The sequence below is a fragment of the Cololabis saira genome, chromosome 1 (genome assembly GCF_033807715.1).
Source record: "Cololabis saira isolate AMF1-May2022 chromosome 1, fColSai1.1, whole genome shotgun sequence".
Classification (NCBI taxonomy): domain Eukaryota; kingdom Metazoa; phylum Chordata; class Actinopteri; order Beloniformes; family Belonidae; genus Cololabis; species Cololabis saira.
The window spans coordinates 9,139,085-9,165,886 of record NC_084587.1 but is presented as its reverse complement, the minus strand read 5'-3'; the positions used below and the strand labels follow the sequence as shown (position 1 = coordinate 9,165,886).

Genomic DNA, 26,802 nt, shown 5'->3' with positions numbered 1-26,802 from the left:
ACATAATATAACCACTACAGTGCAAGATTTGAAAAAAACGAAACAAAATAACTACGTGAGAGAGAAAATAAATAAATAAATATATATATTCATATATATACATATACACATACATACACACACATAAATATATACATATATATATATATATATATATATATATATATATATATATATATATACATACATACATACATATATACACATACAGATAGATAGATAGATAAAGAAAGAAAAAAGTTAAAAAAAAATAAAGAAATAATGTTGCTCAAACTGGCCTATCTCGGCTTAACAGCATCAAGATGTGCATACATTCATCCACATGCACCAAACCCACTTACATTGCTGTGCATACATACATACATATATATGCACTTGTTTATACCTGTATACACATACATACATGTGCACTCATCTACACATACATGCATACATAAGCATTCATATACATACATCCACATACATCCATCCTTCCATAGACATAATACACACATAATTTAGGAACATTTGTGTTTATATAAAATTGTTCTGTTATTTTAATCAATGAATGAAATAAAGAATCAATAAATCTGAGGTTAGAAGTCGGATTATGTTCCCACTCTGTGTTGGTACGTGGTCACTTTGATGGACTGGGGTGATGAGATGGTGCACCATGTCTGGACTGGATGGTACAGTATGTGATGATGGCAGATGGATGCAAGACGGCATCGTGATGGCAGGAATGCTTTCTCCTTTTCCTTGCATCGTTTTACGTCTCATTTATTTATTGTGAAAGCACTTTCCAAGCCCAAGTTTGCAGTGGCTACTCCAATATCTTCACCTTTCAATGACTGTGAAAACGTTCTTGGAGTCAATTCGGAGGACTCATCCACACCCGAGCTCTAACTTGATGGATAATATCTTGAAATGTTACAGTATACCTGAATCTTATTTCATCATGAAGATGGTTTGATTGTTTCATGTCACAGATGGATTCACCAAGTCATATTAAATATTGCTCATTCCCTAGAAAGGCACCAATGCTTATCAGTCGTTAAGTTGTACATGATGCAATTGTAAATATAAATCAGGGATTATAATTGTTCTTGAAAACGTTGTTACCATAACACTGTTGATTTTATTCAATATACAAGGCTTTTTTTGGGCTGTTATGAACACTGGATGCTCAATGACAAAAGCAGACAAAAGTTTTCCACTTTAAAATTGATCTGAAATCATTTCACAGTCTGGGTTTATAGTTGATGGTGTTATAAGGAGAGATTTTTACACTCCTAAAGCCTCAGACAGACACAATCCTCTCCGCGTCTACAGGGTACGACTGCGCTGATGAAGCGATTCCCCATCTGCACCTTCCACCAGAGACATGAGGAAGATTGCCACGCCAGATTTGTTCGACATGAAGCTGCGGGAAGAAAACACAACTGCAGGGAATTTACCGTAAAGATGAACAACTAGCAAGAGAGAGGGGGGGGGGGGGGGGGTGCTGAATGTGGACCACAGAGTGGAAGTGTGTGAGTTTAGTGATGTACTAAAACATACACTATAACAGCAGTTTCTATACGCATTGTAGTAGAGTTAAAGGCACCCTCTGTAAGCACGACCGTGCCACACCAAGTGGGGGCAGCATATCAGAAGGAAGCTGCACCACAATGTTGTCGCAAAAATTGTTGTTCGTTCAATAAAGTGTTCAAAAATGAATGTCAGGACACACTCAGCTGTCTTTCTGGAGTTTTAATAAAAAGAGAAACATTCAATGAATGGAGGTCACACAGTGCCGATCTGAGCAGACGCTCAGTCAGCCTGTAATGCCCTAGCAATGTTTAGGCACACGCTATCTTATAGTGGCTAGGCTGGGAACAAATAGACAAAATATCACCCTGGCCACCATGCCAGGCACTGTGTCAAAGGAGCATGACCTCACCATAGGAATGTTCACTTGAAAACAGGATTTGTGCTTTAGTCTTAAAGCATACGAGACAAAATATACTGTATGTTATACCAAAATTTCCCATTACAACAACTAAAACCTTCCTCATCTTCTTCCAGGCTCTATCTCACCCTAACCAGTGGAGCAACTAGCATCATAACTTAAATAAACTTTATATATATATATATATATATATATATATATATATATATATATATATATATATATATATATATATATATATGTATGTGTATGTGTGTGTATATATATATACATATATACACACATATACATATACATATATATATTAGGGGTGTAACAATATATCGTGCCGCAAAATTTTGCCATACAAAAACGTCACAATACGTGTTGTGGAGGTGACAAACTGTAGCACGATATTGGGTTATCAATATTAATATATTGTGTTTACTAGAAACGCGCATCCTATTGGTGCAGTGGGATCACATGACGACCGCTCCTCGACCCGCGGACGAAAATCTGACTACGCTCAGAAGAAACTAGTACCGTTTTGCGGTCCTGATCATGGGACTCTTGCAGGGTTTTGAGCTACGAACTTTTACTTAAAAGGTGAGCATGAATCAATCTTTTTTATGATGTAAAGATTGTGTCGTCCCCAAAGGGAGGGATGAAACGATACCGGGATTCACCTTACGGCCTCAGGCTGGGAGCATGTGGGTGAAACTCTTAGCTTTGTCATGAGCAAAATAACAGTCATGTTGCATTTCGAGTTTGGGACTTTTCATAGTTTATTTATTTACTTTTATTTATTTATTTAATTTTAGTTGTTAAATTTCTGGAAAAGAAAAAAGTCAAGTCACACATGAGAGAAACTTCAGTTTGTGGCAAAATATTTGTACTTGTATGAAACTGAAGATGCATAATGTAAACCTGACATTTACTTTTAGTTCAGTTTGTGCAAAAAAGGTTGGCCTGGCTTTCTCTTTAAAACTTAAACAGTTATAAAGCATTACAAACTGTAACAATATGGCAAACGCACAGCATTGTTTTGTATTTTGTGTCTTTCAAATAAAAGACAATTTTTTTCCAGTGAAATGTTCCTCATTCAAGGTTGTTAAAAAAATACTGCTATAATATCGTATCGTACCGTTATCGTGGCCTCAATATCGTGTATCGTACCGTATCGTGAGATTAGTGTATCGTTACACCCCTAATAAATATATATATATATATATATATATATATATAAAAAATCATGCAAATCTAGGTTCCGACTGAAAATATGGCACAGCAGGTTTGGTTGAAAGGGATAATGGCGTTATCCCCTTCCTTGCTCTCTTATTGGCAGTAGCTCAAACAGGAATTCCCTTATTGGCTATTTGGCATCGTAGATATCTGTCAGAGGTCAGGGAGATAGTGAAGCATCACAGTCTGAATGGCAAGCACCTTGCACCAATACCACTTATGACCTATAGTGGCAACTACAGTTAACCCTACGAGTCGTGTGTTGTGGTAAATGAAGATCAAAATGGATTATCTCATTCCCCAATACATAAAAACAAAATAGTTCTTTAGAAATGTAATTATATGTATTATATTGGGGTTATACATTCCGTATGAATGTGTTTGAATGTGTATGAATGTTGGTGGTGGTCGGAGGGGCTGTTAGGCGCGATATGGCAGCCACGCTTCCGTCAGTCTGCCCCAGGGCAGCTGTGGCTACAACACGTAGCTTACCACCACCAGAGAGAATGTGTATGAATGAATAATGATCTCTGTACAGCGCTCTGGGTGCCTTGAAGGGCGCTATATAAATCCAAGTTATTATTATTATTATTATTATAGCATGGGCGAGTGGGCAAATTGGCGTAGTAGCAACGGAGTGCCATGTACCCGGAAGATAACCATAATCAAGCTATTTATTCCAACAATTCAAATTGGATGAGGCGTGCATCCAGCAGAGATCTGGGAGGCGATCAGAGACCAGATACCACGCCAATACTGGATTATTCCCTGGGAAGGACATACTTTTTCCCTGCATCAAGAGGGGATGTACCAGTTTGCGATTACGAGGATTACTGAGCCGGTGGAGTAGTTAACCACGGCCGTGAACAGACGTGAAAAGGAGACAGAACGGACCTTGTGTGGTAGGTTTTTGTGTATATAATGTGCTAACGATTGTGAAACGTCCGGCAAAAACTGTCAAAAAGGACAAGCATGTTCCTGGTTGCTGTAAATAATAATTATATATATATATATATATTAGGGCTGGGCGATATATCGAGATTTTAATATATATCGATATAGTTTCAAACGCGATATGGTACGAGACAATATTGTTTATATCGATTTAAAAAAGAAAAAAAAAACATGTTTTAATTTTTTTTTTTTATGATTTTGATATAGCTTATTTTGTGACAAATTGACTTGAATGTTTTATTTGAGATTTGCACAAATGTTGTGTTATTTGCACAACTGTCAACCTCAGTGGAAAAGTCTGCCTATTACCGTCTACATTGTATTAATTGTACAGTGTATTTTAATTTAATTGTTATGCAGGAAGGGGATATTTGTTTTATTTTATTCCAGAAGCATTTTTATTCTATACATGCAGGCAGTTTATTTTTATTTAATTTGTTTTATACATTTTGATATTGTGCAGACCTCTGTTAACAAAGGTACCTGTGTGACATTTGGCACGAGGCTTTGTATTAAAACTGACTGTTTTTTCAAGGGTTTGCCTCAGAAAAAAATGAAGCTAACAGAGATGCTATGCTATAATACTTTGGGGGAAACCCCAATTATGGCACAGAAAAAATATCGATATATATCGAGTATCGCCATTCAGCTAGAAAATATCGAGATATGACTTTTGGTCCATATCGCCCAGCTCTAATAAATATATATATATATATATATATATATATATATATATATATATATAAATATATATATATATATATATATATATATATATATATATATATATATATATATATATATATATATATATATATATATACATACATACATACATACATACATACATACATACATACATACATACATACATACATACATACATACATACATACATACATACATACATACATAAATAAATCGGGTGTGCACGTGAAATTTACTTCAAGTCAAACCGGATTTATTTCATTTATGTACAGTTATATTGTATACGCTCTTAACACTTTTGTTCACTACAATCAAGAGACCTAGTAAATAAGTTACATCAACATACAACTAGGCTGAGTGTAACAACCTGCTGCTCACCAAACTGCCCTCGACTTAGTTGAGTATGGAAGTGGACATGTTAGCAGCCCTGGTAACTTAGTAGCCATCTTCCTCATTTGAAAGATTTATACCACCTCTGATAGTCAAAGAGGAATTACAAGGTGTGGTCATTCACCCCGACTCAGTTTGTGATTAACATGGAGTTTTTTTGTTTGTTGTTATTGTTTTTTTGTTGGCATGAAGGAACTTTTGCAATTTTTAGCTCAGCAGGTCCTCCTGCGTACAAGTCGCTTTGTTGGGTCTCCTGCTGCGTCGCTCTTTTTCTCTTCTATGATTATTTTCTTGATTCTCTTGCTCGCCGCTGCCACGTTGGGCCATAAAGGGATTCATCGTTGTGGCAAGAGACGACTGGGACAGAGGTCCAAAGTTATTTTGGTTGGATTTTGCCAACACTTAGGATGGGACGCCGCGATAGCTGCAGTGGGTGGGACTTCTTAAACTTAACTTAAGTCAATCAGATCTCCCTTCAAATGAAACTGATATTTTAACATGAAAGAAAGGCTTTTAATTAATACACATGTCGCCTTTAACATAGTTACCTTGTTAAATCTGTATTTTTGGCAGTGTTACAATGTTATGCGGTTATTTTTTAGGCATATATAACATACAGTATACAGTAACTGTAATTTATCCATAATCTAGCATGCTACATTATTCCTTTAGGATGCAAATGAAAACATGAAGCGTGATGGAACATCTTCATTTCCCTCTCCTCCATTCACGCTGCTGGCAGCAGCAGCAATACAACGTCGGCCTCTCTCCACCGCATTTGTGCAGTCGAACAAACTGCTGCTACATGTGGAGCGTCTGTTATCTGATCCTTACGGTAATGTGTCAATGCAAAGTCTTTCTTCTCCCTGCCTGCAGCTCAGAAGGGCAGATGGAGAGATTGTCTTCTCAAAAAAGGAGCAATAGTTTGTTCAAAAGGATGCAAGATGTTTATTTCAAGGCGTTCTCTCTTTTTTTTTGTAAACAGAATAATGGTAAAGCAGCTAACTCTAGTGACAGAAATGCTAAGTTGGCAACAGTGTGACTCAACAAGCCTTCCTCCCACGTCTGACCCGCTATTGATTCAGTGTGTGTGTAAGGAGGTGGATCAATACAGTGCATGTTTGTGTGAGAGAGAGAAATAAAGTGGATAAACTCATGTGCTGAATACAGCTCTACGATATAATATAATAAAGAGCTACTTTTTTTGTGGAAGTGATGAAAACAAAGTTGTGCCCCCTGTTTTCCTCAATTTTTTCTTAAATGTGAAAAATCCATACAGTACATCTACTCACAGTTCATCTGTTCGGACCTTTTAGCGAACACAACTACAGAGGAAAGTACTTTTCACTGTCTTACACTTTCATGCCTGCAACACATTCAAAAAGGGGGTTAAGAGTGGAATCTTTACAACTGGATAACATCAGCTTTCCCTTTGTTAACATTTTGTTCTTCATTGTGACCTGAGGAAACAAATTGTTGCACGTTTAGAGGAATCTGTGTCCATTCCCGTTGATTTCGAGATCTCAGTTATTCAGAAATCTGTTATCTTCGGTATCTGATTCAGACAGGACAGGCTGATGGAGGATGAGATGGATGAGGTTCTTCATCAGCAAGGCTAGGCAAGTTTATTTCTACAGCACAATTCGATGATTCAAATTGCAGTTCCCAGGTTACATTTCCAGTACCCCTTTTCCACCAAACCGTTTCCAGGGCTGGTTCTGGGCCAGTGCTGGTTTTGGTTCACAAATCATTCAACTTGCGAACCAGTTTGCTTTTCCATTAGCTCGGGTGCTAAGGGGAGCCACGTCATTACTTCACTGTAAACGTCAGTTACGTTGCTGCGTTTTCATTAACACATAAATCGAAGCAACAACTATGGACAACTTTGCGATTATACAGCTGCTTCTTCATTGGGATCAGAAAACGGCAGATCCAATGTCTTTTGTCAACATAGACAGGTTGTCAGGACGCTTATTTTAAAATAGCGCCATCTCGTAGTCTTGCCATTGGCCTTAACAACAGAGCAAAGAGTTGGTGCTACATTGGAACTGTTTTTTCTGGCCCGGAGCCAGTTCTTTGTCCGTGGAAACAGTAAGCCCGGTTCCAAACTCAGCACTGGCCCAGAACCAGCCCTGGAACCGGTTTGGTGGAAAAGGGGTATAGGTGCAGGGAAAGACAAAAGGTCTTCCAACTTACACCTGAGTTTGTGTGTCTATCGACGAGTTTCCGTTAGTTGGGCTCCAGGGTAGATTTACAAGGCCTCAACCACTGGTCCGTGTCTTCATTACCAGAGACGGTGTCACGGCAAACCTTCATGGGAACCTAAACGCGGAGGGAACATGTTCCCTGCCTTGGATTGGGTAATTGAGTGCGACCCCAAACATCTACTGCTGCTTGGGGTCAAAGTAGCCCAACATGATCCCAACATGATCCTTTCTGTGTAAAGTCTACAAGTTCTCTGCTTGCGTAGGTTTTTTCTGAGTCTGGGGGAAAAAAAAGTCTTTCTAAAATTGCCCATATGAGTGAGTGGGGTTTTTTTTGTCAAACTGTGGCCCTGTGACGAACTGTTGGCCTGTCAAAGGTGCACCCCTGCTTTTTCACCCCAAAGAAGGCTAGGATAGACTCCAGCAGATCTCTGTGACCCTGAAGTTTGAGGATAATAAGTGGGACGCAAAGTTCGAGTACGTTTTACCTCCAAGTAGATCTGGAAGGGCTCTTTATTTGTAAGACTTGGTTGTTCAGATAAAAGTCCCCGACCATGGATCAACAAATGCCGTTTGTTTTTCCAAGCCACCACCAGAGTAAAAACATTAGCTTTTTTCATGAATTCAAGTGCGACTACTCTGTGAACAGGCCCCAGTACGCCGCTGGATTTGTACACAGATTAAAGATGTAAATCATGCCAACATGATCATGCCAAGACATCCCCCTGGTGCCACCAACCGGAGAGTCAAGAGCATGTTGGCGAAAGCATTATCAGCTTCTGTTTTCTGGCTGCAGATGTGTCACTGCACTTCCCACGTCTAAACCTGTTACCACAAAAGTATACAGAGGAACAAGGTGACTAAAACACACCACAGCAGGAAATGAGTGTCGTATTAACAGAACAGACACGTCCACTAGAAATCTTGCTTGTTAGCTCATCGTGCTACATTCAGAGAAGGGTTTGAGGTGCTGAGGTGATTTACAGGAGATGCTGAAAATACATACGTCGACGACATGCGTGTGTTCATCAGGCATAAGCTCCACCCCCCGGCAAGCATCCAGGAATTTTACCAATCAAAACAAACGAGAGCCATATCTGCTGATTTTAAGGCAGAGACGGTGCTCGTGTGTCTGAGTTTTCATCATTTGTGTTTTTTGCCGATTTGCTCGCTGCAAAGCTGCTCTGGAGGTGAGCAAAATGAGCAGAACGTGGCCACTTTCAAACTTCAGGTGAAACTTTGGAGACTTTAATAACATTAAAGTGAATACACATAAAATTGGATAGATAAAAATATAATTGAAAGTATTCACTGTATAAGAACATTTGTGTGCAAATGTCGTTACATTTAGTCGGGGTAAACTCCGGAGTGAGGTCCTTTTATGACCCAAATAAAGATGTCTATGTCCATAAAGTCACACATTAGCGTGAGTCTGGGTCTCACGAGGGGAAATCAACATCGGAAGACATCAGTTTAACCCGCGTCTCGGCATCCGCTCGGATCTGAGGACAGCAGCGTTTCGCTCCCAATGATTGAGGCACTTTCGGGTGAATGATTTCTGCTACAGTTCTGCTAAAGTTTGCAAAGAGACAGTAGCAGATTTGGAGATATGAAGACGTTGGACAGAACAGGTAGGCATGAGTCTTTATATGCTAACGGTGAGATGAGGCAGATCCTCAGGGGCCATTGAAGGTCCTAGTGGTGATAAACTTTAAGATATTACAGGCTCAACAAAGGAAAGTTAAGATAAAACTAAATGTCTTGGATGACGTGTTTCTAATCTACAGAGAGAAAAAAAAACCCCATCTCATTGTCAATTGAACTTTTTTCACCTCCCTCTTGTGAGCAGATATCTGTTTTCCGACCCTTGCTTCAGTTTCCATCTTTTCACTTTCACTTCTGAGACCCTTCACCCTTGATTGCTGAGCCACTGAGGAGGGATTGGAGCTCTCTGATGGAAGGAGGAAGCCGATGCTCTGCAGAAGCGGGAGGTGGCGACGTAATTCGGCTAATACCCAAACGCATGCTATCGGGACAGCTCACACTAATGCAACAAAGCATTGCACGAATTTGGACACTATCGTGAACAAACAATCTACATACACGTGTTAAAATGAGATGAAAATCCTGTGAATCTGATTAATTCAGGGGGGAAAAAAGCGACACATCTAACAGCGTTAGCGATGATCTCTCAGGAAGCTGAGCTTAACACAGATGACAGCTCCTGAAGCAGATCTCTGACACCCGGGAAAACTAATAGAGATTAATCAGAGTCAGGGATACTCGCAGAAATTAGAATTTAGATAGCTGTGAGGAACCCGCAACCTTTCTAAGTAGTGCACCTTTTCCATTTCTAATAGCAAGCCCCTCTACAGAGGTCATTTCAGGGGAGAGCTGACAGCAGAAGATATCAGCTTTGGACGTTTTTCCATGTCAAGACATATCGCTACGTGTCATCTCTCCGTCTCTCAGCCCTCTGCAGTCACTTCACTCTCTCTCTTGAAAGATCACAGAGTGTACGCTGCAATTATTCTGGGCAGATGGGAATCAACCGGTCTGATTGCTGCGTTCATGGACTGGAGAAAAGTGTTCCGTTTTATTTCCTTACACTGGACCGGCATATCAATAAATCAATCAAATAAATATATTTATTTATCCATTACAAACTTTGTTTGTGTAAAAGCATCAGCGCGTGTACAGTTAACCCTTGTACTGTCTTTGGGTCAAAATGACCTAATTCTCCTGTCCTTCTTTCCTCCTGCTCTTTCCTTCCTTCTCCCTTCCTCTTTTCTCCCTTCCTCCATTCTTTTTTCCCTTCCTTCCTTCTTTCCTCCCTTCTTTCCTTCCGTCCTTCCTTCCTTCCTTCCTTCCTTCCTTCTTTTTCCCCTTCCTTCCTTCCTTCCTTCCTTCCTTCCTTCCTTCCTTCCTTCCTTCCTTCCTTCCTTCCTTCCTTCCTTCCTTCCTTCCTTCCTTCCTTCCTTCCTTCCTTCTTTCCTTCCATCCTTATTTTCTCCATTCCTTCCTTCCTTCCTTCCTTCCTTCCTTCCTTCCTTCCTTCCTTCCTTCCTTCCTTCCTTCCTTCCTTCCTTCCTTCCTCCCTTCTTTCCTTCCGTCCTTATTTTCTCCATTCCTTCCTTCCTTCCTCCTTTCTTTCCTTCCTTCCTTCTTTTCTCCCTTCCTTCATTCTTTCTTCCCTTCCTTCCTTCCTTCTTTTCACCCTTCCTTCCTTCCTTCTTTTCACCCTTCCTTCCTTCCTTCTTTCCTCCCTTCTTTCCTTCCGTCCTTATTTACTCCATTCCTTCCTTCCTTCCTCCCTTCTTTCCTTCCTTCCTTCTTTTTTCCCTTCCTTCCTTCTTTCCTCCCTTCCTTCCTTCCTTCCTTCTTTTTTCCCTTCTTTCCTTCCTTCCTTCTTTTCTCCCTTCTTTCCTTCCTTCCTTATTTTCTCCCTTCCTTCCTTCCTTCCTTCTTTTTTCCCTTCTTTCCTTCCTTCCTTATTTTCTCCCTTCCTTCCTTCCTTTCTTCTTTTTTTCCTTCCTTCCTTCCTCCCTTCTTTCCTTCCATCCTTATTTTCTCCATTCCTTCCTCCCCTCTTTCCTTCCTTCCTTCTTTCCTTCCTCCCTCCCTTCCTTCCTTCCGCCCTTCCTTCTTTCCTTTCTTCCTTCCTTCTTTTCACCCTTCCTTCCATCCTTCTTTCCTTTCTTCCTTCTTTCCTTTCTTCCCTTCCTCCTTCCTTGACCCGACGACAGCACAAGGGTTAACATAATGTGACAGGACAATACAAAAACAAACCATACAATCAATGTCAATCAATTGGGGCGGCTATTATCATTAATGTAAAGCAACATCCATTGGGCAATCACAAGTACTGCTTAGACTTAGATGCTGTAAACCAAAGCATAGATAAAATAAGAGAGAACAAAGAGATAAAAATAAGTCCCCCATTACGTGCATAATAAATACATTAAAGGCAATAATTTAAAAAACATTTTTAAAAGCAGGTGCAAAAAATAAATAGGTAAATCAGCTATTTATGAGTCTGATGGATGAGGGCACAAAGCTTGACATGGCTCCGTTTGTCCTGGATATACAGAGATTTGTTTGTTTTGGTTTCCAAATGTTTTCTTTAACAAACAGCTGGACTGCAATAATAAAACTAAAAAAAAAAAAAAAAACAACCTTGCATCAACATTATCATTTTTATTGCATCATTAACTACAGAATACGGTCTAATAGCAAGGCAAATATAAATAATAAATAGAGACAGCACTCTGCCGTTCTATGCCGGCTGTTAAAAGGAAAGCGACGTGCCAAAGACCTCCGCTTAGCAGCAAATTGATCGATGAAAAAGCGAAGGCAGCCTGCCAAATATGCAGTTGCAATGACGTGGTCTTCATTAGGGCTGTTACCGAGTGAGGATTGTATAGAGGCTGTTTGTCAGAGAAAATACCTTTAAATGACAGAAGTGACAGAAAGCAGTCTTGTAGATGAAAGAAAAAGTCTTAATGTGTTCCAGGCCTCGAAAACTAAAGACAAACGACTAACAACAAATTGCCACGTAAGATTAAATCAAGAGATACCGAGTCAGCCTCTCCCTTACTGAACCATTTCTCCTCATAAAGTTTCCGAGTAATGGACGAATCAGACAATTGTAGCAACCCAAGCCAGATGTTTTGCATCAACTAATCAGCCGTACAATTAAGGCAGCTTCCAGATAACTATTCCTGTACAAGTAAGTAAAGATCTCTGAAAATCACATGTCCCAGCCGAATGTGCACCTTCTTCGGGACGGAGAATCCAAGATGCAAATGAACAAAAACACTTCATACATACATACAATAATCACAATCACCGTATAAACACTCAGACAGAGCGTATTCTGTCACAAGGACATTCATCTGCTAATTGGACATCCACATTTCAGGTTCTGGTATCAGGATTCTTTCCCCTCGGCGTCGGTTGTTATCTGACACGGTAACACAGCAGTGATAGAAAACCACTGGGATGGTGTAAGTGGATGATTGTATTTGACTGCGACTGTATAAACGAGCTACATTCACAGTAGACTCTCAGTAGCACTCAGAGCCGGCCCAAGGCAGAAGCGAACTAAGCGGCTGCTTAGGGCCCCGTGGCCACTATGGGGGCTCCAAAAGTAGAAAAAAAAATAAAATAAAAAAATACAATTATTTTTACATCAATGCACATATTGACGAGGTACTGTTTATCTAAGTTGAGTGATTTTAATCATAGTTCTAGTTTTTGTAGTACTTTGTTGTTGCACTTAAAGCAACACAACGTAACTTTCAAAAGCGGTAGTACTTTACCAGAAAGAACACTACGTTTCCCATGAGCACCAGCGCGTACTGACCGGAAAACTCCTGTCCCGTCGCGTGCATTTGTTTTGATAGAAGACGGGACGCTTTTCTGTTTCACCAAGTGAACAGACAGAACGCAAAAAAAAAGATGTTAAACTGCTGGAAAGGAACTGGAATTTACCGGGATACCTTAAACAAGGAAGCCAGGGAGCGGTATATGGAGAAAATAATGATTATTAACGGTCTGGATCCATATGAAGTCCCTACTGAAGACCCATGTGTTTCAATAAATTTGTATAATAGTACAACATACAGTACATGTTTTGTATCCCTCTTCCTTCTGTTTTCTTTTTTTGACCGCTATATTATGGTGAAGAGGCTCCGAGGCGTGAGCAATATTTTTGTTTTCCTCGTGAGATTATTTTTTTCCTCTGCAGCTACAAATAAGAGTTAATATTTTTTCCTCAACAAACTAGTTTTATCTGAAGATTGGGGTTAATTGCACCGCAGAGAGCTGGCCAGCAACTGCGTTTAGCTGGAGAAGTGGGGAATAAAACCCGTGTTTTGATCCGACCCGGTCTGCGTGAGTGTTTGTGGTTTAAGGCTGATTTATGGTTCTGCGTTAAATCGACGCAGAGCCTACGGCGTAGGGTACGCGGCGACACGCACCGTACGTTGCGCGTCGCCACGTACCCTACGCCGTAGGTGTGCGTCGATTTAACGCAGAACCATAATTACTGTGTGGAAGCCGGTGTTTGGTCGTTACAGCCGCGATCCAAAGCGAGCCGACGACACTTTCACTCTTTTACTTTGTTATGTCAGATACTTGGTCTCCGTGGTTCTGCCTCTGAGCAGGAAACCGTTGAAAAGTTAAACCATTAGGATCTTTTCCCCACGTCTGTTGTGTGGAGCTGCTGCAGCCACAACACAGCAACAGGTTCTGCGGAGCTCTGCGCTCCACGCCCCGCCCATTTTCGTCTCGACTGCAAATCGGGAAGGAGGGGGAAGTGACGTATGCCGTAAAGCAGTTAAAGTCGTAAAAATGTGTAGTTTTTTAGTGTGGCAGGGTTCCTACCATGCTCCTCAAAGTTACATAGTGCCAGTGAAGGCGATACAGACCCCTCAGACCATGACAGAGGTGTCATTAAACCTGTTGGAAGTTGATGTACCATCACAATGACTCTGGAAATATGATATTAAGGTGGAAAAATTACGTAGTGTCGCTTTAATTGTTGTTCCACTTCAAATTGTTGTTGCACATTGCTGTTGCAGTTTATTTAAAACCAAAAATAAAGTAGATAACATGTTTACAATAAATTGTTTATAAATTATCTATTTGATTATTTTGTTTCTTTTAGTACAGTGATTCTTAACCTTGGGCCGGCAAGTTTTGTACGTGTGGGCCGCGAGGGCCGCGGGACTGCATAGCAACTCCCGACCAAATGAGGAAAAGACACTCAGCTAGCTGTACGTGTAATAGTAAGAGAAATGGTGTGTATTTACAGAGTAAATCCTTCATTTTGCACAGAGTAGGTTTAGATTTTTATTAATACATCCATGGTTTAGATCCGCCAGGATCAGGGATCGATTACTTGGGTCTGCGCCCAGAGCGAGCGAGCGCGGCTTGATCATTTATCCCGACAGGTCCCCGCGGCCGGGGAGGTCGGTGCCGCTCGGGCTTGCGGGCTCCGTCGTTACTGCTGAAGGATTGTACATGTAGATGCGTGGGCTGAAGTGTCTGCTGGACTGGACTGTTGTTCGGGCTTTCGCAAAAGCATCGGAAAGAATCGGCTGCTCTGCAGCCAGAGCTGCGGGCTCCTGCCCGTCTCAGCTGATCAGCCTCGGATGAAACCTGACGCGCTGAGTCCTCTACTACTGACAACTGATTAACGTAATATCTTAAATAAAGTACAATCAAACTAAATTTTGTTCCCGCTCTATTTTTAAATATGCACACTTGTATGCTTGTGTGTGTGTTGTTTTAAGGTGGCGCTCCGTGTGTGTTGACGGCGCCTTTCCACACGGCGCGCTGTGTGTGTGTTTTAAATCCAGAAATGACACACACAAAACTGAGGGGGCTCCTTTGTACACGGCGCCCGTATGGTCGTCAAAATACGGTAATTAGCTTGACTGTAAATACAGAGATGAAAAGCGTAACAGGTGGAAAGGAAAGTTCAACCCGGAATGGACAGATTCATCCTGTTCAGTCTTCCCACTGGGACAAAACCAGTGTCTCATACGTTCAGAGACTGTGGCGTTCAAAGTGCGAAAGTGAAACGCCACTGAAACAAAACACAAAGTTTTCATCAAACATATCCACTCAAGTCTGAACTGAAGTCACAGAAAATAAGCTGACCATCTTAAAACATCCTGCCCATGTCTGGGTCCAGATACAGCTGTGAAGCAGCTTTCTCCACAGTGAACATAATTAAAACTAAATATCGTTCCAGGCTCAACAATGTTTATATTCATTTATTATAAAAATGTGTTGAGACAATTAACAAAGAAAAGGGGAAATTCAAACTGCTGGTAGAGAAATAAAATAAGATAGCATTAGAAAAATAAAATAAAATGTAAGTGGCAAATATGTACTTTTTTTTAATATAACAGTCAGATGCAGATGTTGATGCAACTATGACGCTACTTGAATATATATATATATATATATATATATATATATATATATATATATATATATATATATATATATATATATATATATATATATATAATGATGATGTTCTGGACCTTCGCTTGAGTAAATTTTCTCTAAATGGACCTCTTTAAGTTTTAGTTGAAGACCCCTGCTATACAGTGTTAATATTTAATGGGCCCCGGGCCACTCTGTACTGAAAAAATTGGGCCCCAAGGTCAGAAAGGTTAAGAACCCCTGTTTTAGTAGGCCTACACTGTAGATGACACTCAGTATCACACTTAGTACTATATCACGTTAAATATTAAGTGTAAATGAACCCCAGGCTGCTCTTGTAGCTGAATTTGCTCCCATTTCAGATTAAAAACTATAGATGAGTAAAAACATGCCAGGGTGACAATAGGATGATGTAAACAACATTGCTGCAACTGTGCAGCTCTTTAACGTTTTATCTGTTGCTTCTCTTTGTGGCCAGTAGGGGCAGTTACGGACTTTGCTAAATATGAATTGAAAGATTTTTCTGCAAATTTGTTAATCTGTTGTCTGCTTCCATGGTCTTAATCACTGTGGATTACAATCTAACTACAACAAAAAGTTCTTAAACTTGAGTTATGGTTCTGTGTCAAAACGACACCGTGCCTACGGAGTGTGGTGCGCGTCGACGCAGACCAGACGCCGTCACTGACGCCGTCATTGACGTGCACCTCCCGAAAATTGTAACTACGCGTTGAGGCGACGCAGACCACATCCAGACCGAGAGGGCTGTGATTGGTTCGCTTGGTAGCAACGCATTTCCGGTTTTACAAGTGTATTTGTAATGACAGGGAAGAACATGAAATAAGTTTATAGTGGGTGTGTGAATGATCAATAATCAGTAATATTGGCAGTAATAGAGGCCCCAAAATCTAATTTTGCTCAGGGCCCCATGGAGGCTTGGGCCGGCCCTGGTAGCACTGCTCAGGGCATACAGCTGTAAGAGGTGCACCTGATTTGAAAAGGTAAGTTTAGATGGCGAGGCGGCTGCTGGCGCCTGTGAGTGGCAGCACCGGCCCACCCGAGGTCAACTCTCCTCTGAAACTGGGATCACCCGTCCCTGCTGGGAGGGCCCTGAACATGGCCAGGAGGCCAGGTGGTGCCACCAACCCTGAACCACCACCTCCAATGTGGCTGCAGGCCAATAGATGAACTCAACATCTGGCAGGCTGCACACGGAGGCCGTTGGAGGTCCAAGCAATGTCAACGCAGGGAGAGGTACACTTATCCTTTTGTTATTTTGTTTCTTATTTGCTAGGTTTTATAATGAAAATATGCTTTCGTGTGATTTTATTAAAGTGACCCAGAGGAGATTTGTTAGGTAAAGGTATCAGTTTCAATTTCCCTTGAAGGAATATTTAATTATTTTTTTTCTCGATGAGTCATCAAGCACTCCGGTTTCCTGTTCCTACCATCAGCAAAAACCGGCAGTAAGTAAATGTTGATTCCCTTCCCAGCCGCCTCTTGTGACTGTCAAACATCAGCAGCGATGAAGCTCACAGCGCTAACGTGGACATCACGGCAGAGGCGACTACGAGACTCTGAAAGTAATGATGACGTGTATGTTTTAGTCTGTCAATCTTGTGAAGTAAGTTACGAAGCGCGGCTCCATGACGTTTCATAACGGTGGTGTCTGTTGTGGAAAAACCTATTAAACGTTCCATAATGTTCTTTCCAACTCTGTGAATAACTGCACTGAAACTGAGTGACTAAGTTACCAAGAATAAGACCTGATATACGATTCAGATTTCAGTTGATTTAATTAAGCAGTTGCATGCAAAAGAGTTAGAACATATATGAGGCATCTCGATGCAGAATGACGATGAAACAGAGGAAACATAATCATTTTAAAGCATGAATGATGAAGACGTAAGAATGATGATTCATTCTTATGATTCTGGTAGTCAAAACATTGTTACGGTCGATGTTAATCCCTTTTGGAGCAGACTATCAGTCTGTACATTTTTTGTCATTTTCAGCAGTTTTGGTTTAATCAAGCGGCAAGTGCTAAATTTTCCATCACAGTGTTGATGTTTCAGGTGATGTTTCAGTCCAGTTTGGACCAGTTTAGGGACATTTTGCTCACCACTATAGATCAGTCGAGTTATTTTTGTCACTCACCAGCCAGACCAGAAGTTGGACGTGTTGCAAAGTGCTGGGAAACAATTCGCCACCACAACACTAGGGGGCAACGACCAAGGGTCTTTCATAAAACGACAGGAGACTCTTTGGTGACAGCGGACATTGTTCAAACTGATCCATGTGGAACAACACATACTTTTATTATAAATGTTGCATTGTAAACAAAAGAAAGGTCATGCGATGAGGTGGTCTGTAACGAGTCTAGAAGAAGGGACAAGGCGGAAAAGTGAAGTGTCAGAGATTATGCAGAACGGTGGGTCTATCACAGTCCCCGGGCACTGCGTCATTTCAACATGTAATCATAATTTTTGAATGTGCACTTTGGGGGTTTATTTCGATCTTATCTAAAAGACAGGGTCTATTTTGTGTCTTTAGGTAATTACAAATCAGAGCTAACAAAAATAATACATGGAGTTCATCAAGGTTTACTTCTGGGAACTCTATTGTTTACTATCTAAATGCTCCCCCTATGTTCAAATTACGAAAAAGAACACAATGTGTTACCACACTATGCAGATGACACACAACTCTATGTAACCATCTCACCAGGAGACTATAATCCAATTCAAGCATTTGTCAAATGCATTGATGAAATTAAAGAGTGGATGTGCCAGAACCTTCTTCAGTTAAAAGAAAACAAAACAGAAATAATAGTGTTCAGCCAAGAAAGAAAGATTAAACGTCACCACTCAGCTTCAAGCAGTAAACCCAAAAACCAATAGCCAAGCCAGAAATCTGGGAGTGGTTCTGGACTCAGACCTTGACTCTGTTCACCAGGAGGGGCGTGGCCTACTAAATTTAACTTGCTGAGTAGTATAGGCAAATAATACAACTACGAAAACTCATTTCAGAGGAATTTCCTAGTGGTACTTAATTGGTTAATTGGAAGAAACATGTGGATTACTGCTACGCCACCCAGCTTCACAACCAGCGGACATCCTCTTTTCATTCCCACCCAACAGACTGGTCTCTTCCTCTTAAATAGGTTACATCCTTTGCTAATTGCTAATTGGGCAAACCACTGTAAGGGATGTATGCCAACCCATGTGTCCAAAAGAAAAATAAATGCATAATGAACACAAACTCTAGGAAAACTACTTAGGAATAATACCTAGAGACATATTTACCCAGACCCTCCAGTCACCGACTAATGCACTACAGTCTATATTTAAAAATCCTTTTACATAAAGCAGTTTGAATTCTCCTGTACATGTGCTCTACAAATAACCGTATAAATAAATAGACGATGCAGGTGATGGAGACGGTCAGGGAAAAGTTAGAGATTGAAACCAGAAAGATACACGGATAGAAAAAGTAAAGTCTGGAAAAAACTTGAGGAAATAGTAAATTAAACTGACACATGTGCTATATTTATTTTTGTTGGTCCGATGAATCATCAATGTGTGAACGTTTAGGTCACTTCATTTTTCGTTTCTTTTTAAATGAAATTCCAGGGCCCCTTGCAGCTTTAATGTAGCCAAGCCTCCTAGATGATCTTTTGTGTTTTGTATTTATTATTAATTATGATTATTCATTATTATTATTATTAATTCAGCTAAAATTCATGTTTAATTTGATGGAATGCATCATGTTTGAAGGTTCTGATTAATAAAGAAGTTTCTCACCAATGGCTGATTTATCAACAATAAGTTTCAGATATATCCAAGAATTGATGACAGATGGGAAAACCCTTTTTAAGTCTGGGAAACAGACTATAGACGGGTGATAATAGCCGCAAGACATAATGTCTTGCCTATGCGGTAAAATCTCGGCCGGACGTCTATAGACTATACATGTAATGGCACATTTACATATCAACACTTGCGTTTATTGTTTACATAACCTTAAGGCAATGAATAATCAAGAGATTACCTTTAATTTCATTTGTGAAAGAAAAAAAAAAAGGTTTTATTTTGTGCTTGTCAAAATTTCAGGTTCCAGTTGTGGTCGAGTTGAGCGATTGCGCGTCATGTCTTCTCATACCCGTCAATCACCGGCCGTTGATTCGACGTAAAAGTATAAATCGTGCCGTAGCGGGCTACACACTGTCTTTATTGCAAACAATGAAAGCTGTAGCGCCCCCTCGCACTTCCTGTAGTGAATTACAACCACAACAAGTGAACGTTCACTTTTTACTACTTTGTTACATCTATGTGGTTTTATGCATTGTTTGCATTTTTTCAGTAGATTAACTAACTGTTGCAGTCTTTACAGGAATGTGTGGTATCTGTAATAAAAGTAGCATCTTCAGAACCCTTTTAAATGTTTTTTTTTGTTTGCTTTAATCGTAAAAACAGACATTCCTTCGTGGACATTTATGCAACAGGAACGTGGGCTCCTGTGGTGCCTAATGTGGTTTCTACATTGATGCATTGTTTCACTGAGCTGCATTAATGGCAGCAGCATCTCGGTGTGTGCATGTGGCCGGGCTGCAGGTGTCTGTTGCGTGCGCGTGATGTGTACCAGGGTGCGCCTGAGTGTGCTGCACTGCAGGCGGTGAGCGGGGGCTTAATGAAAGGGCCAGTTGTTTCGCGCAGGGCTGATTCTGCACCGAGCAGATGGATCTTTCTCTCGGCCTCTCCGGATTCAATCTTGTCCCACATTGCTGCTGTCGCCCCATTAAACAGCCAATTTCCAGCCAGCTCATCACAAACGCACACACAAATACACACAGAAGGAGAGAGCAACAATCCCGGCGTTAAGGACCTGGACCGCGGAGTCACGCGTGGAGGGAGGAAAGAGGGTCAAACGGTCGCAAACACACACGACGGCGGTCAGGCGGAGTACATGACGGATATGTGAGCAGCTTGTGTGCACAGAGAGGCACTAAGATCATTAAATACATGAATGATATAAACAAAGGCACACACACACACACGCGGTTAACTCCTTTGGGTAAATACAGTTGGAGACTCCGCCGTTTTTAATGAGCTCGCTCCAGATGTCTTCACAGGCTGCGGCACATGAACGGCTGATTAATCAAGTACATTTTACCAAGAAACACGAATCTTAATTCATCACACAAACACAGTCGTCTCAATTTATCTGAATCACGGTTATCCCCAGTGACCCATTGTGTATGCACACACAGACACACACACACACACACACACACACACACACACACACACACACACACAGCGCCAGAGCTGCAGGATGTGTCCATCTCTGCATTCATTTAAATGCAGCACCTTCTTTAAATTTTCACTCGTTCATCTTTCTCTCCGACAACATGTGGGAGGCTTCATTCACTGCAGAAGAGACGAATCAGACTCAAGTGTGGAAACCCTCCCACAGCTCAGAGTTCCTCGTTCATCCAGACGAAGCCATTCTTGAACCAGAGACCGGCCCTCCCCGGCCTCTCGCTAACCACTTAAAAGTTTCAGATAAATCCATCAAAGTGTGTCTAAAAAAAAAAAAAAAAAAAAAAAAACTAGGGATGTCCCCGAACAAGTTTTTTTGGGCCGATCCGATTACGAGTCATTTGATTTCCAGGTTGTCTCCTATTTTTATTTTATTCACCTTATTTTATCATTTAGAACTTAAACAGAGAAGTTCTCTTTGGGGTAGCCTGAACAATCAAGTAAAAATAGTGCAAATTTAAACATAAATTTGAATTAAATAAAAACAGCAGCTCAACTTAAAATACCCAGCAGGCGTGTAAAGAAATAAGCAAATAAAAGTGCAACAGTGTCATAAAGTAAGGCCAGTAATGTGCTTTTAAGACTGTACTATTACTTTTTACTGTCCTTTTGTGGCTTAAAGAATAAAATGTTGGTGTTTGAAGTGACCTACAATCTTCCTCATGGTGGACGGGGTGTCCATCACGCCACTTTAGTTCGGGTTTCAATTACCGTTGTGACTTAACTTGTATTTATTTACCACTACTGTAACACGGCTGTGTGCAGGCACAGATCACCACAAACAAACAACTTTATTGAACTCACTTCATGTGACACAGCCCACACTCGGCACCCCACCTCACCCATAGCTTTCTTCATATTAGCAGTTGCTTGTTGATACACCAGTTGTTTAGTATTCTTTCCATCGTCTGTCTGATGAGCTGATCAAAATAATGAGAATAGAATATATATCCGATCCCTGATCGGGAGGCAACATCCCATTTTGATCAAATCTGAAACAACGTGATTGGGCCCTATTGCGGCTTTCCTGTACTTTTAAGAGCCGCTTGAGAGTTTTTTGTTAGGTCCTGTATATTTGCATGACGCGCTGCTGCTGACAGAGAAGCACGCTGAGTCTGAGAGAAGTTTTATGACGTTTAATGACAAACTCAGCCACAATGGCTTTCCAATACATTCACTTATTGGGTTTTAAGTTTAGTTTAATTTAGTTTAGTTTTATTTAGCACATATTTAGCACAAATTACTGTAGACATGATCATGAAAATATAAGTATTATGCTGAACAAATTGCAACACAGAATATGAAGTGCAAAAGAACATTAACAGTGGGAAACGTGTACACTGCCTGCAAATGTGTAATCAGAGTAATCAGTGCAAAGCGGTCAACAAAAATGACGGCTACCTAACTCGCCTCTCTCCAACACAGTGCAGGTGATTGGATACTTATATAACCTATGGTGATCACCCACGTGACCCAAACTTCCTTCATCACCGTGGCAACCAGATAAAACCAATAAAACATGAATAATCAATGTATAGCTCCTACAGGCCCGATTTCCGATCACATAATCAGATCGGGATATCCCTAAGAAAAACTAAGGTAGTTTGTGGTCACCGAGGAGAGGGAGCGGACTACAGAGCACTTAATGTTCAGGCGACTTTAAAAAGAAAAAACTACACTGAACTGTGTGAGTAATTAGTAGATTACTTAGTAGTTACTTAGTATTAATTAGTAGAGAATATTTACAATAACAATAATATGGTGGGACTTTACTACATTAATATTCTTGTCCACCTCCCTCCGTCTTCTGTTTCCGTCTCAAAGCTGTCAATAAAGGCTACTAGAGCCAGAAAATAAAAATCTAACATGTCTAAGATTGAAAAGACAATGTAAAACCACTATTTTGACTTTAATTCTTTCTAACCAGAATCAAACATTTTAACTGAAAACCAGTAATGGCAACATTTCTGCATCAAAAAAGTGAGTGTGACAACTTTAAGAGTTGCTCCTGGGTTTAGTAATGACCACCGGCGTATAACCTGACTACTAATTCTCCCATCTTTTATCTGTGCCGTTTCCACCCGTCGGGGGAGCGAAGCCTTTGTTTACTCAGCTGCTCTCCTGTTAATCCCTCCGGCGGATGCGCCGCTGCGCCGAGCTTAGCGACGGCCCCGAGTGCTGCTCTCAAACCTGAAACAGACTTCTCTTCATTTTCATCTCAAGTGTGACTTCGCACAAGTATTTAAAAGTCTTACTTTCATGTGGAAATGAGCTCATTTCTAAACAAAAATTAAGCCTCAGTGTAAGTGATTTTTATGTGCTGGTTAGTGGAGTTTCTGATGCTAATGGCTTCGAGCCTGTGATGAGCTTTGCACCGGTTTTATGAATTATTTGACTGTTTACTTCAGTGACAACATACTGAACAGTTGTTGGTTGTGTGTGTGTGTGTGTGTGTGTGTGTGTGTGTGTGTGTGTGTGTGTGTGTTCATTTCATATTTCTTTTAACTTTACACAACATTTTTCATTCTTAAGTCCATAATGAATAAATAAATAAGTGCTAGATGTGAAATTATGGGGGACAATTTATCCCCACAAAGGTTGAAAACATTTCATGACATGTCTATGAAATATCTGCATATGCATTTCCATTCATCTTAAACGGCAAAAAAAGGAATTCTGAGCAGAAAAATATATGGCAATTTTGAAAAAGCTTCCATTTTTCACAGAATTAGGGGTTAAGACAATCAATTAAAAAGCAAAACAAAAACTTTGAAACTGGCCTGGACAATTTATTTGTTACCCTCAAGTTAATACTTTGTTGCGCAACCATCACCTAATTAATTTCTGCCGTGTCTTGGGATATTATCCTGCTGGGGAACCCACGACCTGCGAGGGAGAGCAAGCTTTCACTTTCACTTTTGTATCATTTTACTGGCCAGATTCATGACACCCTGTAGCACAAGCAGCAAACGAACTCCAGAACATAACCGAGCTGCTTCCTCGAGTTGTGAGGGGAAAAAAACTGATAATACATGAATGTATGCAGGAGAGATCTTGTTTGAGGAAGTTTGAGCCTGGTTGAAATTGCCTCAGAAGGGGCGGAGCCACCAGCGGCGTGGCTTTGTGCTGATTGTCAATAAAACCCAGAGGTACCTAAAACTGTCAAGACAGTCGTGACGACAGTAACAGAGCGTTAAAAAGAAGGACAGAAAAAAAGGGATTTCCCCAGTGGTGGTGGTCCACCCAGTCACCCTCTTACACCCTCATAAATGTTGAATTCTACAGTGAAGATGTGGGAAACACTGAAGACACGTCAGTATCTGATTACTTTCTCTGCAGTTTAGGTTGAATCCCTGAGTAACAACTTAAAAGGGGTCACGGTGGAGCTATGGATAAACATTTAGTGGCCACGTTCTGCTCATTCACAGCCATTTAATCTCAGTCTCTTGACCTTCTAAAGCTGATTTGCACCTACGCAGCATAACTCAAAAAGTTTTAGTTTTATTTTAGACTCACTCAAGTACAGGCTTTTCCATTATACTGTATGAGCAGATTTGGTTCAAGTTTGGACGTGTTCCTGAAGAAAGAAACGTACCACCCTCTTGTTGGCAATCAAACACATGTTTTCAACATATCAACACTATATCTATGCTATATTTTCTTTTTTTCCCCATAAACCACATCAACATGCTCGAGGCAGAATCAAATTCAAAAACAGAAAATAGACAGTAGCACAACCCTGAAAACCAACGACGACACAGATTTATCTCATTTTTGAGCCTCTGCTTATGAGTAGGATGATGATTCATCATAATAACACTTCAGATAAGTCAGAAAACATGGTAAAGCATAACACGTCTGCATGCAGCACAGTGTTCAACAGAAAGGTCAGACCGTATTTATGAAAAATTAATGGAGGTAAGCGAGAATTTCCACTGAGCCTGTTCACTTTGCAGCAAAAATATATATATATATGTATATATATATGTGTATATATATGTATATATATATATATATATATATATATATATATATATGTATGGGGCTGGGCGATATATCGAGATTTTAATATATATCGATATATTTTCAAACGCGATATGGTACGAGACAATATCGTTTATATCGATTTAAAAAAAAAACATTTTTTTTTTACATTTTTTTTTTTATGATTTTGATATAGCTTATTTTGTGACAAATTGACTTGAATGTTTTATTTGAGATTTGCACAAATGTTTTGTTATTTGCACAACTGTCAACCTCAGTGGAAAAGTCTGCCTGTTACTGTCTACATTGTATTAATTGCACAGTGTATTTCAATTTAATTGTTATGCAGGAAAGGGATATTTGTTTTATTTTATTCAAGAAGCATTTTTATTCTATATATGCAGGCAGTTTATTTTTATTTCATTTGTTTTATACATTTTGATATTGTGCAGACCTCTGTTAATAAAGGTACCTGTGTGACATTTGGCACGAGGCTTTGTATTAAAACTGACTGTTTTTTTAAGGGTTTGCCTCGGAAAAAAATGAAGCTAACAGAGATGCTATGCTATAATGCTTTGGGGGAAACCCCAATTATGGCACAGAAAAAATATCGATATATATCGAGTATCGCCATTTAGCTAGAAAATATCTAGATATGACTTTTGGTCCATATTGCCCAGCCCTATATATGTATATATATATAAGTTTAAATTCTAGCATGTTGTGAGGAAGGTTTGGATTTACTGGTCCATTTGTTGTGCAGTTTTGACAAAGTCGTACGCAGCAATAAAGGACAAGCAGGACTGCAGAGAATTAAAGCTTTGCAATATGCAATGACGGCACTTTTCACACACACACACACACACACACACACACACACACACACACACACACACACACACACACACACACACACACACACACACACACACACACACACACACACACACACTGTGTATGTCTTTACCTTCTGTGCGGATGGTGAAAGGGGAGTCCCCCAGTCTCTTGGCTGAGAACTGGCCCCCAAGAGAGGTCATTAGAAAGCACAGGCTGAAGAAGCCGATTCCCACCACAAATATCCTGCAACACAGGAGGAGGAGAGAGGAAAAATGGATCAAAGAGAAGTTCAGATACGCATACTTATCGGGCAGGACAGGTAAATAGATATTTGGGATGAGAAATAAAGGAGAGTGAAATATCTGAAGGCAGAAAATAGGCTGGATAAATATAAAGAAGTGTGAAAAAAAACAAAGGGAGATTAGTTTGCTGCCAGCTATGGGAGGACAAGATGATTGACAGAGAGGGGGCAAAAATGTGGGGATAAACAGAAACTGCGAAGAGCAGAAGAGGAGGTGATGGGGAAGATCAAAAGAGTGAAGCAGGCGGAGTTTCCTGAAGGGAAAGCATAAACAGAGCAGTCACATACAGAAAAAGCCAAAAGGACACTTCAGACGAGCAGTAGTTGGAAGTGAGAGCCCTCTGGCTTCGTACGCTTTGCTCTCGCTTGTGCTTCAAGAAGTATCGAGTGTAATTTGGGTGCAAATTTTAGTCTCTACAGTCGAGCAAAGCTGTAGGACAGATGTCAAAAGAGGTGAGTGGATTGGCTGAGAAGAGTGCTGTGTCTCTTGACCAAATCATGACACAGGTGTATCATTAGGACCTCAGTCAAATTGTGATGGGAGGACATAAAGTCCGTCCTTTTATAGAATTCTCAGTCGTCGACGCTTGGCTGACTAAGATCAGAGCCAGCTTCATGACATGAAGCTTTCCCCTGCTTCCCGGCCTGGATCTGACGTTTAAAACGCCGCCACACCTCAACAGGGCAAAATAGACGAGGCTCTGAGGGATTCTCACTCATCGGACTATCGTGAGAGAATCGGATATGTATTAGGGCTGCACGATTCTGGACAAAATGAGAATCACGATTTTTTTGCTTAGAATTGAGATCACGATTCTCTCACGATTTTTTTCCAATATAAAATTTATTGCACTTATTACTTTAACTTTGCAACAGCTGAACACAAATATAAAAACAATAAACATCTCTTGTCTTCTTTACACAAACCTTTGAATAATTTAAACAATAATAACAATTTTGAACAATATTTGTTCCTCCCTGAGTTGAACA

General features: G+C 40.3%; 1 protein-coding gene across 1 annotated transcript in view; it reads right to left on the bottom strand.

Moving 5' to 3' along the window:
• The window catches only part of LOC133456470 (alpha-1,6-mannosylglycoprotein 6-beta-N-acetylglucosaminyltransferase B-like), a 293,267-nt gene that overhangs the window by 244,174 nt on the left and 22,291 nt on the right, over positions 1-26,802 (bottom strand). The window contains 1 exon segment of the mRNA XM_061734986.1: positions 25,642-25,754. Coding sequence (XP_061590970.1) covers positions 25,642-25,754 — 113 coding nt within the window.